The sequence below is a fragment of the Antennarius striatus genome, chromosome 1, assembly GCF_040054535.1.
Source record: "Antennarius striatus isolate MH-2024 chromosome 1, ASM4005453v1, whole genome shotgun sequence".
NCBI lineage: Eukaryota > Metazoa > Chordata > Actinopteri > Lophiiformes > Antennariidae > Antennarius > Antennarius striatus.
In genome coordinates this window covers 10,097,628-10,111,636 of record NC_090776.1, presented here as the reverse complement: position 1 = coordinate 10,111,636, position 14,009 = coordinate 10,097,628, and the positions used below count along the sequence as shown (strand labels likewise).

The following is a 14,009-nucleotide window of genomic DNA, read 5'->3' as shown; positions in this document are numbered from 1 at the left end:
TGTATCTGAATCAAAACTTAATGACAGTTTGGGTGTTGGCTTGTGTTGCCATTGTCAAAAACATCTTATTGAACTTATTGAACTAAACTCCACAATCCTTCATCTAACCCTGTCTTCTGCATCCTCTTCTCTCACACCAACTATCTTCATGTCCTCTTTCACTACATCCATAAACCTCCTCTTTGGTCTTCCTCTAGGCCTCCTGCCTGGCAGTTCAAAACTCAGCATTCTTCTACCAATATGTTCACCATCTCTCCTCTGGACATGTCCAAACCATCTCAGTCTGGCCTCTCTGACTTTATCTCCAAAACCTCTAACATGTGATGTCCCTCTGATATACGCATTCCTGATTCTATCCATCCTGGTCACTCCCAGAGAGAACCTCAGCATCTTCATCTCTGCTACCTCCAGCTCTGTCTCCTGTCTTTTCTTCAGTGACACTGTCTCCAGACCAGACAACATCGCTGGTCTCACCACAGTTTTGTACACCTTTCCTTTCATTTTAGCTGAAACTCTTCTATCACACATTACACCTGACACGTTTCTCCACCCGTTCAATCCTGCCTGTATAAACTTTTTCACCTATTTTCCACACTCTCCATTGCTCTGGACTGTTGACCCTAAGTACTGAAAATCCTCCACCTTCTTGATCTCTTCTCCCTGTAACCTCACTCTTCCACCTAGGTCCCTCTCATTCACACACGTACTCTGTCTTACTGCGGCTAACCTTCATTCCTCTCCTTTCCATGACAAACCTCCACCTCTAAACTCCACAATCCTAAAGAATTAAAACAATACGTGTCTATAATAATTAAGATTAAATCAACTATCAATCCTCAAATGGAAATTATTTTTTCACACTAGTGTTAGTATATTTTGTTAATCACATGATCACATGCACAAATACACCGGTAGGTGTACAGGCCCGTGACACACACACTGTAAGTATGCAGATGAGAGATAGAGCGGTGGACAGCTCTATCACGATGCCCCAAAGACCAACTTATAAGGGGGAAGATGGTGCCTTGCTCAAGGGCACCACAACAGTGCTCAGGAGGTGACGTGAGTCTTGAACATGGACTGAGCTACTGCCGCCGTACATATCTGACACCCCTATAATATCTGTGTGTGTGTGTGTGTGTGTGTGTGTGTGTGTGTGTGTGTGTGTCTGTGTGTGTGTGTGTGTGTGTGTGTGTGGATGGCTCTTTAACTCAGCAGTGAACCCCACAAACCACATGCCTTCCTTCCAACACTCCAAGACCTCCGATGATTTCATCATTTAAGAGAAACTATTTCCTATAGTGTTGGGCAGATCCTTCCCAATATTTTACCATGTATCCATTTTCCAACGTCTTTCTCAATCCAATAATCCAGACAGAAATTGTGCAAAAAAAGTCTGAAATAACATTTTTTAAGAGAGAGAACCAATTGAGTGACTTTGAATTAAAAACTTCAATTGGTTCTTCCTTTCTCCTACCTGGCCACTATGTTTCATGAATACTACTCTTGGAGTTAATAATCCCTCAAGATTTTGAATGGTAGAAGAAAAAAGATTACAGAATCATGTTAAGTGCTTTAGGTTACTCTTACTATTATAACAATCATTAATGTGTAAATATTAAAAGTTTTTATTATAAAGAGTCTCCAAAACCTCTAACACCCAGTGTTTTCAAAAAACTTCCGTTTTTGTCACAAATGAATGTGTTATCGTGTCGCTGTGACCGACAAAAGAGGCAGAATTACATTTTAAGCATTAAGGTGGAAACATACTTGCATTAATGATGTTCTTTTATTTTGCGTTCATCGGTGTAATGATGTTGAGACATAATGGTGTTATCCAGTGCAGAACTCTTTTCTCTGCAGTATATATATATCAACTACCCAACTACTCATAAACGCCCGAGTTCTTTCTGCTCACTTAATGCTGTATCCTAGGAGACACGTGACTCGGTCATGATAAATTCACTCCTGTCAACATATGTTACTGATGGTTCGGTGGCTCATATGTGCAGCACTTCATTCATATCCAGTTGCTTGACACTTGCATGAAATTGGTCTCACAGCTAGAAATAAACGAGTACAAAGGAATTACAATGACAGTACATCATGGGGTGGTACTGTTCAGCACATCCAAAAAAATTCTAGCATAATAGTCCATTTTAAACAACATAAATATCACAATTATAAAATAAAACTGTAACAGAAATGTTTTCAATCAGTAAATTTAACTAAAATCCCCTTCATATCCACCAAAACAACTCTACTTGTTCAATAATGAAAATAAAAACCTGAACAGGTGTAACCAATTTGTAGCAAATTTCTCAGCAATGACGGTTTTCATTTTGAATGAAAAATGTACATTGTCCTCCTTATTAGTATTTTCACAGCTGTTGGGAAACTCTTGTGGCCTTTGTATCTCAGCTCTTAAAGGAAATTACATTGCACCCTTGTTCTTTGCAGTCAATGTGTTCCAGGAACCACACGCGATTAATGACTTCCACGATAGAGCGACAAACTATTTATATTATCATTTATGGTAATTTAAATGTTTATGGTCCCTCCCCATACTGATATTAAACCACCTTCTATCTATATTACCTTTTCACACACTTTTATTGACTGTTTAAAGCACTTTTGTGTCTCATGTAAATCCAAGACTCACAGAACCGAGCGCACTTCCTGATGCCGTCAGCCAATAGAATGCGCATACGGTATCACGTGACTGCTTTCCAAAAATCTGTGACGAGGTGAAGTTGCAAGATTTGATGCACCAATGCGCGAGGGCACACTGTATATTTTTGCAGCAACATTGATGCTCATAGTCCTAAATTTTATGGGAGCACAACTATGACACTGGCATGAAGGTCTCTCCATGATAGAGGAACTAAAACTGTAAACACAACACACTGACATAAATGTTCTTTGATTACATTTTCTCCACAGTCAAACAACAAACATAAATAGAGACCAAGATTTAATGCGCTGAATCTCTGGTGAAAGGCAGTTACTGGGTATACGTCTTAATCATGAAGCTAACAGGATGCTAGTGTATTTGGACATAGAATGCAGTACATTAAGCAGCTTCGTGAATTACTGCTTCGTGACATTCCAATAAACACATCTTAGTATTCATGTTTTCTTAAAGCCAAACTGAAAATAAATGTGTTGGAACATTCTCACACCCGAACACCTGCACTAACCTAGAGTGGTCGGCTTGATGAGCTCATCCAGCATGTCGTAGAAGGGCAGCCTCTGGAGCTTGACATCTGGGTGGACCGGGTGCAGCGTGGTGGAGCCAGACAGGTGGTGTGTCAGTCCGGTCAATTCGTGTTTCCCAGGGCCGAGCAGCGAGAGCGGTAATAAGGCAGCAGGAGATGGGGCTCCGCCATGACCAGCGTGACCCTCATATGCCAGCTGTGTCAGGCCAGAGGGAAGTGCAGCGCCGCCTCCTCCAACCATCCCAGCTGTGGCCGGGTGGTGCGGTCCAGGCATGGCCAGCTCCGAATGAGACACCATTTTGGCAGGGAATCGTCTTCGGTAGAGCTCTTTGATCTTCATGTGCACAGCGGGGCTGCAGCCAGCCTTCAACAGATGCAGCGCCTTGGTCAGCAGCTCATGCTTGCGTCCGTGTTTGTTGCGTCCAGCGTAGCCCAGCAGCACCTGCAGCTCAGAAACCCGCAGGCTCATCACCATTTGCTGTCAAAGAGGGGGAAGAGACAGAAGAGAAACGTGTGAAATGCAATGCTAATGCTGTACTGAAGTAAAAATCTGAGTGACAATGGACAGGCATTGAACAACAACACAAAATAATTGGTGATCAAATTTACATGTACCACTGCGCTTTTACAAAAGGGACAGTAACAAACACAAAAGAGGGCAGCAGCAATCTCCCATGGAGTTCTGAAGTCTTGGGCATTTGAAAGACTTCATATCGTCTGTGCAGCACTTTGGCATCTAAGTTTGCACCAAAGTCTACAATGAGTAAACCGAGAAAGACTTTCTAGTTTCAAAAAGCTGAACCCTGAAGTCTGCTGAACAAAAGATGTGCTCAGAGAAAAGGTGGAAACAGCTCAACTTCTTTCAAATATCCTAGGACATCATGCAAATAACATTCTGATGAGAACAAATTGTGCTCATCTGATTTCTACAGGAACAGAAGTTCAGTTGTCTGCCCTTTGGTGCACGGCTGGACCACAAGGTTTTTGCCCACATGCCCAGAGCATGTCAAATACCTGAGAGGAACACTACGGCACGGAATGACTACACAAACAGTAGATACAAAAAACAGAAATGAAATGAAGAACAGACCTATCTCAAACAGTGACAATCTCAGGAAGGATCATTATGAAGCCGCACCTGAAATTTCACTTCTGAATCTTTTTCACACATTTTCTGTTTGCCAGAATATAATTTAGAAAAAACACGACTATATTAAAAATAACTGAGAAATTGATGTTAGAGCAGAATAAAACAGTGTAATATACAAGCTAGTGCTTTTATCTACCTATGCACTAGCTTTGATCTATGATCTTACACTCGCCTTTTCCATATGCACTACCCTGACCTACCCTGAAAGTATACGTCAGGGTAAGTTGCGGGATGTTGCAGGCTCTGACTGCCATGTTTCCTATTGCATGCGTTGTATTCATTAATGCTCTTCATGTTCTGAGTTCATAAAAAACTTGTTCCGTCTATAGTTTCTTTGCTATTGTGATCAAAAGCATTGAATCTCAATTCTGAGGCTGTTATGTAAATATTTGTTCATGCACTTAAGAATATTCGTGTTCAAAGTTCATAAAAAAGAACAAATTCTGTGTAATTCCCCAAAAAAGCTACTTGCTATTATAATTAAGTGCTTTGTCATGGGTAGGCCTGAATAGTTGTAAAATTCAAAATAAATAAATAGAAAAACAAACAAGAAAAACAAACAAGAGTGGTGTCTAGACCTGCAATTTAGGAAAGTGCCTTGAGATTAGTTGTATTGTGATTCGGTGCAGTGTAAATACTATTTGACTCGACTAATGGGCTTAACAAACTGATCATTTAGGCTGAGCTCATCGGGGGTAAAGTTGATCACACAAGGAGCCAAGAATTTAAGACAGAGACTTAAATTACAGGCCAAGCAGGTTTTATATTCATTGAACTGTCAAGCAACTGCAATATCTAGATAGTCAATTTGAAAAGATTGCACTAATCATTTCTTAACTGCAGCTGGGCAGTTAGCTTGACACATGTACGTTAGGTGGTTAACTCTCAGCGACAAAAGGAACATTTCAGACAAGCTGGGCACCAACCAAGCTTCAGAGCACAGAAACACAGTCTGCTGTTTGCAGACTAAACAACATTATGTGTACTGCTGCACGCACACACACATGCATACACGCACACACACACACACACACACACACACACACACACACACACACACACACACACACACACACACACACACACACACACACACACCCGATTACAAGCAAAGTCCCTGATGTATACAACATCCAGACACAATCTGACCTGTCGTGGCAGAGACCTGTCCATGGTCGCTGCAGACATACGATAAAAGCATGGATTCGTGGAAGACAAGCATTTCTGTCTGTAGCCTCCACTGGTGAACGTATTTCTGAGGCTTTTGATCTGAACCACACCGCAGCTCTAGAAACACATCAGTCAAACACAGCCAGCTCCTGCAGCACGACAAGAAAGCTCAATCACAGGGGCAGCACACAAGGCAGCCGCCTCATCATTAGATTTACAACGATCATATTATTTTAACCCAAATAAAAATGTGTTAATTCAGTTATAAAAGTTAAAAATCCCTGAACACATGCACAAGACATATAGATTTGGATGAGAGGTTCTCCTGCTGCCGACAAATGACCGATTCCATGAAATATGTATGTGGCAAAGAACTACACACTGACTGCCAACCATTTCTCTCTCTCACACACACACACACACACACACACACACACACACACACACACACACACACACACACACACACACACACACACACACACACACACACACACACACACACACACACACACACACACACACACACACACACACACTTTCCTCTGGCTTCCACAAAAAAGAACAAGGTAAAACAAATAGAGGATAGAGAACAGTGGAGTGGGTGGCGTTGGAGGACAGACAGATGAACAGCTCATAGCTCTCAATCTCTCCTTTCTCTTTCCTGTCCTCCTCTCCCATCATCACTCATTCTCCTTCCCAGGACAGGTGGCTGCTAAAACTCCTTCATCCCCCTGGTCAACAGAGGGTAGGAGGGTAGAAGAGGGGGGTAAGAGGGTAGACTGTGTGTGAAGTGATTCCACGGTACAACAAGTTGCTCTGACAGAACAAATGTAGCTCAGAACCAGTTTTGTTTAGTTTGGTAACAGAAGAAAAGGTACAAAGAGAACATTTCAGATGGTGGAAACAATTAAAAAAACATTTTAAGATTAAATATTATTAACATCCCTCCAAAGTAGATATCTGTGTCATCATTGTTATGAGTCTGTGGTGTTGATTATTCACACCGCTAACTGTAGTCCTGACCTGGATGCTAGAGCAGATTGTAATGGTTCTGTTGTTCCATGTGCAGCAGCATTGTTTCCAAAAAAACTGCTGTGGGGATGCAGAACTTTCTTAAAAAAAAGGAAAGAGTGTGTGCTTTCAGAAAAACCATCATCCTATAAAAAGGGTTAAATCTATATCATGGAAAGAGCCTGACAGTGAGGGTGACGCTCTCCGATAATGTGGCTTACAAAATCCTTTCTCATTTCTTGAACACAAACGTGAAAACTATTTAACTAACGGTCTTCTGGTTAAATAGGAAACAAAATTCACTGATTTGACTTCAGCTAGCAGCCACGTTCAAACACAACGTGTTTGAGCAAGAATGTGCTCTGCAGTATTGTTCCTTTGAAACAACTTGACGTGGAGGCGCTCAGGGGAGCCGCAACAAAGGAAGGAGGCTGAGAGCGGCTGAGAGGATGCAACACAAAGAGAAGCGCTGCTGGTGAATGGGAAGTCCTCACAATCACACACAAACACACAGCATTAAGACCAATGTCAGCTTGTTATAAGGAATGTTTTTGCTTCAGTTTACCAGTGTGTGCCCTTCTGTGCTAATGAACCATCTATTTAAATGTTAAGTTTTCTGGTGCCAGTGAAAAAATTCACCACAGCGAAGGTTTTCTGTCTGGGAAATTTCAAACATATTTCAATAAACTGAAAATATCAAATCTGTGGGCAGGAGCAGTACTCTGGCTTTACCAGTTTAACTAGGTCTCAGTCGTGTGGTGTCACTGGGTAAAGACATCCAGACACAGCCCACAGCCTGTGAATAAAACGGAAGCGCCTTCCCAGTACACAGCCCTGACGATTACCGGTTGTGGATAATATGAGACATTCTTGTTGTCTTGGTGTAACATGCAGTTCCCTACCAACACAGCATCACAGACACTGAACTACCAAAGACTACAAAAAAGTCCATCAGCTCTCTGTTGCACAGCTTTGCTTCTTTATTCAGTGGCAGCAAACTACAGTATATTAATGCATGACCAATGTCATGCGTCACTGTCACTACTGATATTTAAGCTAGCAGTCCAACGTCCCTTCAGTTTGGCCAACCACTGTGTGTTGACTTTAGTACTGACAAGGTATGAGGTGTATGCCTGCCACACTACCATGTTAAAGTCACAAAATAATAATTGTGTTGTTGTCCATGCAAACAACCAATGATCAATTTTACTGCGTTGTGGATTGATGAAGGTTTGACTCCAGTCATTCTCCATGAAATGAAAGCGTGGTTTGAAAGTGAACTTTATTACTCACTCAGATCAGTGTCAGCAAACACTTAAATGTAAGTACTTGTGCTCAAGTAAAGTGATGACCATTCTTTGGGCTGATTCCTCTAAGGTCTCTCTTAGAGAATAGAGACACAAGCTTAAGTTTATTTGACTGATATGTGACTGATGTAGAAGAGGGAGAGGAACAGGTCCTGAGGAGGAAGAAGTTGAGGCCCAGTCCACACGGTCCTGGATCTATTCGAAAACAAGTTTTCGAACAAGTTTTTTGCTGTGGTTACGCCTCCCGTCCACATGACAACACAGATACCCAGGACGAAAATGTAAAATTTTGAAAACGCTAGCCAAAGTGAAGTTTGCTTGAAAACGCAGAGTCTGCATTGTCGTGTGGATGCTGTATCTGCAACTTTTTCTATCTGGGGGGTGTCTCCCTGTGACAAAAACCGCTGTGACGTCACACATGTGACCCGTGTCTACATATACAAACACAATGGACAGTTCAGTGTCTGTGGCGTATAACAGCTCCACGTTGAAGGCGCGTTGATAAACATGCTTGACAGTTGGATATTTGATCGTCTGTTTCTTTCTTTACAAGTCACAAATTTTATATATTCATTTATTTATTCATTCATTCATTCACGTTCCTCGCCAAAGACGCCGACGCCAGTTCTGGGTCAGACTGGGACGCGCTTCCTGCTGGTGGGAGAACTCTGATGGAGTTCGGAATTGTTCTGCTTATAAAGGTGTTGATCAAAGCACTTACGCGGTTACGTGTGGACGGAGATTTTTCGAAAACACTGTCGTGTGGACACAAATTTTTTCTATGTGAGGTGAAAAAAGTTGCGTTTCTAAAAGATTTGGTACCATGTGGACATGGCAGTTTACATACTGAATGTGGAGATCACTTGAGTTTTTCCAGCAGTGAGGCAAAGGTCACCCAATTTTGGAGAAAAAAAAATTGAATATTCTTTGCTAGACTGTTTGTATTTATGATTTATGATGAGTTGAAATAAAACAGGTGCTGTAAGCTACTATTACCATGTTACTGTAGCTTGGGCTGTTAAATGTTGCTCTGGTGTTGCCACACATTCCAGTAGCTTCTCCAGCACTGTCAGGTAAAACGCTGCCAGACGTAAAGGTCCCATATTATGCTTTTTTTAAATGATGTCATTCAGCTGCCAGATATCCAACTACACTGTATTTGAAATGTCTTGCCCCAAAGGGATCCCTGGTCCTCAATATCTTCAATTGAATATTGAAAAAATCTCTTCTGCCCCCACACGCTGTCTTGCGGCGTGGCTCTCAGCTCCCTCCCCCCTCTGAGCTGCCTCTATCAGCCCCTCCCTCCCCCTCGTGTTCACATGCATTTTGTTTACGTGCGCCACTTGAACGCGCCTGCATTACAGATCAATCGGCATAGTCTGGAACTTTTTTAACTATCAGTAACTTCGCCGTGTGTGTGTGTGTGTGTGTGTGTGTGTGTGTGTGTGTGTGTGTGTGTGTGTGTGTGTGTGTGTGTGTGTGTGTGTGTGTGTGTGTGTGTGTGTGTGTGTGTGTGTGTGTGTGTGTGTGTGTGTGTGTGTGTGTGTGTGGATACATGCAGTTCTCTGACCACTTAGAGCTAAAGCTACTTTCATTCACTGGTTATATGTTGCTTTGCGATGCGGGGAATAGCCTTGGGCGGACACACACACGCGCGCGCAGACACACTTACACACATGACTGAAGTGGACCTAACTAGTTAGCCAAATGCTAGCTGATTTCCAGTTTGTGAGGAATTTTCAGTGTGTAGCTCTGAGCTAGGACAACACTGCACAATGCTACCGTAGCCTGAACGAACTCCCCCCTCGGGGATGGCCACGTCCCTGGGCATGTCAACCAATCAATATCGTCAATCTCTCTGTCCAATCACAGAGCGCTCTTTGTGACGTCACAAATACCACTCTAGCAAAATCTGATCGCTTTGATTCAGTCCAGGCCAAGAATTCCTAAAACTCCAAATATTTATTGATGCAGGAAGCTTTTGTTTACCAGATTTTGATTTTCATAATAGGACCCCTTTAAAGATGTTTTCAATTTAGTATCTTCTTAGCTGCTGACGCTACTAGCTTATTTCTAAAGCTTGTAGATGTATTTAGCCCACATAATGCACATGTACTGCCTTGTATTTATATAGATGTCCGTTTATGCTGTGTTCCGCTCCCCCCTTGTGTCTTGATTGCGTTTACATAAAATGACAGGATGGAATAAAAACACTGGGCCAACGGTGACTGATCACAAGAAAATTGAAAAAGAATAAAGGATAGCATCCATCCCTGTTCAGAGGAAAATCTGCATTACAACAATAACATAAGAAAATCCATTCTAGCGAATGGCATCCACCAAAACCCTTTTTCTGTCTTCCTCGCTTGTGCTTCTGCCACAGTAATGTAAACACTCTTTTAAAGTAGATAAAAAGAATTTAGATCAAGTACATTGTGATTCAGCTGCATTGAAAAGCATCCAGGTGATCACAGAGCAGGGGGGAGAGGAAGAAAAGGGAGAGGAGGGAGGTTTTAATGAGCTGAGACACAACAGATGTGACGATCCAACTCCTCATCACATGTCGACTGATCCACAGTTTGGTGATCAAAGGAGGAGGGAGATGATATTTAGCTGCATTTCAGTGGGAACCAAGGTCTTTACAATAAGGACCTAAAAATTATAAGCACCACTTCACAGCTTTTTAATTATCACTGAGTTTAATGAAGACATTTTCTTAGAGTTCAGGTTGAGATTGATCTAAGCGATGGTGACTGCAGTCTTATCTCTCGCAGCGTGTTTGGCAGATTTTTGTCAGACTGGAGAGAGGGGTGTAGGATAATAATTTGCTGTGTCCAGAGCTGGTGAGAATGACTGATGGAGGGATAAAGGGAAGGGGGATGGGGAGTGAGCGACAGCAGCTGAGCCTCCAAACCAAATGAAATTCTCTGCAGCTAGCAGTGAAAAAACAGGAGGGAGGGGCAGCAACATTTTTATCACTTTAAATTCCCATAACCAATTTGTTTACATATCATTAATATCTATATAACATGTAATTGTTTGGGAGATCAGTTTTTTCAACATGGATTCTGAGAAATATGGTCTTTACTATCAGTGTAGCTGGTGATGTCAGTAAAAAGCCACCCATGAGGTCTTCAGATAACTTGTTTAATCAGACCAGAATAAGCTTGTTGGATTAAATGAAACAGATATAAAACATTATGAGTCAAGGACCTAAATAAAACAGGTAACAAGCGTCCATAAAACAGATAGCAATGAACATGACTGGAAATACCAGAACACCTGGAACAAAAGTTCTACCATAGTAACATTAGACAACACACAGCCCTAAACTAAAGACAGCTTGTTTCCATGGCTTTGTATTAACACACTCACACGCACAGAGAGAGAGAGAGAGAGAGAGAGAGAGAGAGAGAGAGAGAGAGAGAGAGAGAGAGAGAGAGAGAGAGAGAGAGAGAGCGGGAGAGAGAGAGAGAGAGAGAGAGAGAGAGAGAGAGAGAGAGAGAGAGAGAGAGACACGGGGGGGGGGGGTCAAAGTGACACTGCGGCATCCATCAGCTGCTCGGACGTCATTGACATGCTCACACGCGGTTTACAGAAACATGTAAACCAACTCTGTCCTGCTTGGTGCCTAGTACAAACTTTAATTTCTGAAAGAACGATTCCTGATCTAATATCTTGAGTGAAGAACTACGGTGTTACTGAAAGAATCACCCCTGCTGTGCGCTAATATGAACAGGTTCTGGTGGAGTGGTGCTTCAGAATGTGATGACGATGATCAGCGTTAATGAGCAGAGGTGACTACTTCATTCAGTGACTAGTCTGTGATTCTCTCCTCATCTGTACCAACACCTCTACATAACATCATAACATAACTCTACATACATGTAACATACACACAGCAAAAACTAGTTTTTCAACTTTCTAATTTAAAATACATAAAGAGGTATTTAGAGCTTATATTTTTGTTTTCATGTATCATCTTATGGCATCAGAAGGGTTTTCAATTTGATAAAAGTCCATAAACGCCACATCTTATTATCCAGCTATTTCACCATAGATAAAAATCCTTATCTAATCACTCCATTGTCTGACAAAAATAAAAGTTAATGAGCTGTGACACTGAAACCAAGAGACAGCCAGAATGAGTGATCACACACAAAGTTATATATAATGAAAGGAAATGGGCAGCTGGGAGGTCTGGTTGATGAAAAGAGACAGGTTGGGACTGAGCTGTTTTATCAGTCTGGACAGACACCAGTATCCAAAACTGCAGACCGGATGGTAATGAGCTCGAGTTTCAGAGAAAGTCCTAATCAGCACACATTGTTGCTGATGGTGATGATAATCGCCGTTTTATTTTTCTACCTCGCCCAAAAAGATTAGAGGGTCGAGCCCATACAATGCTAAACAAATTCTAATTTTAGATGCACACAGACCATGATAGGTAGAAACGAGCCGAGGTACCAGCACGAAAGTACCCTCAGCAAAATCTGGGAGAATGATTCGGCCGACAAATGCAATACAGTGCTACCTCTACTTACGAATGTATTTACTTATGAGATTTTCTACTCACAAAATTTCTCAGCAGGAAAATATTACCTCTACTTACGAAAGAAATTTCGACTTAATGTAAAAACACAGTATCGGCTGATACTCAAATCTCCCACAGGTTCCTGAACGCAACATTGTCATAGCTGCTCTGCCATTGGCTATTACCTTTTACGTATCTTCCTGGCATCCCATTGGCTAAGAGGGATGCCACTCCACCTCTGTGTGGCGCTAGATCGGTGCTTATGGAGTGTTCGGCATTCGGCACTCAACCCGTGAGGTAGTCTGATAGTTTTGCGCAAATACAATAACTTTTTGAGTATGTATTCGCTATGGACCCCAAGAAAGCGACAGAGAAAAGAGGAAAAGACGAAGAAAATAGTTTTTTTGTCCATACTAACAAAACAAGAGATCATAGAAAAGTATAAGAAAACGATATATTTGGTTTATCTTGCCAAAGAATATGGCCGAAATGCATCTACAATCGCCACGTTATTAAAACAAGGAAGTTTAAGGAGTTTACGGCATGAAGTGGGTGTTTAGAGAAGTTCAAAAGGAGGACTGGAATTCACTCTGTTGTTCGGCATGGTGAGATCGGAGTGCATGAACCAAAGAGGGCAAAAAACAATGAGGACAGCAGTTAAAAGGTAAATGACCATCATCATTATTCTTTACTCTATTCTTTGTTTTTTACGTTATGCACAACTCTCATTTGTAGTGTAATAATCTAATCGTAACATATATTTGTTACATGTTTTGATGCATTTTTATGCTTTATCAAACATTTATGTCTGAATTTTCGTGGGCTTGGAACTGATTGGGGCATTTGCATGGAAAAGGCATCTCTACTTACGTAATTTTCTACTTACGTAATGTCTTCCGGAACCAATTAATTTCGTAAGTAGAGGTACCACTGTATAACAACAAAGATAAGAGATGTTGAGACACAACAAATACTGCAAACAAGACCTCTCCCCAATAAAACATGGTTCTTACTCGAATCCTTCAGTAAATGAATTAATTTTCTCAAACTTATTGGTTGCAGTGATATAATTAGTAGTAGTAGTAGTAACATTTAATATCCTATGAACAAGCATGTGCTGGTACAGCATAATGATTGTACAATCATCTTTTGAAGGATGGAAAACATTACTCTCGCTCGCTCGCTATTTCCCCATGCGGACGGAATTTAGCCGAAGCATGCCGACAGAAATAGAGGACGGAAATAGCCGAAGTGACCAAACGCTCCCGATCATTAAATATGCACTCAGGTCATGACCTCCTCTCGTCCAATGAAAAACAAAAAGATTCTTTTTTTATTAGGTAATTGGTGTACGACAAGGCGAGGACGATAGATTTAAAGAAAATGAGAATAGAGTGCTTTATAGTAGATTTTGTGTTAAAATTCTAATTGAACAACAAATGGTGAATGCTGAGAGGGCTAGGAGTTGTGACAGACCAATCAGAAGGTAAATGAAAGATATTATCAATACTTTTTTGTAGTCTTAGACTTTTGATACCTATGACCTGCAGGAATAACCAGCAATGCATGTAAGTATGTATTCACCTCACTTGCTATTTTTTATGCCTTTTTAAATT

General features: G+C 41.4%; 1 protein-coding gene across 2 annotated transcripts in view; it reads right to left on the bottom strand.

The window, feature by feature from the left end:
* Positions 1-14,009, bottom strand: part of LOC137595774 (E3 SUMO-protein ligase PIAS1-like) — a 57,888-nt gene that overhangs the window by 27,129 nt on the left and 16,750 nt on the right. For both annotated transcript variants that reach the window (XM_068316052.1, XM_068316063.1), the window contains exon 2: positions 3,201-3,696. In XM_068316052.1, coding sequence (XP_068172153.1) covers positions 3,201-3,696 — 496 coding nt within the window. The remainder of the gene's footprint in view (positions 1-3,200; positions 3,697-14,009) is intronic.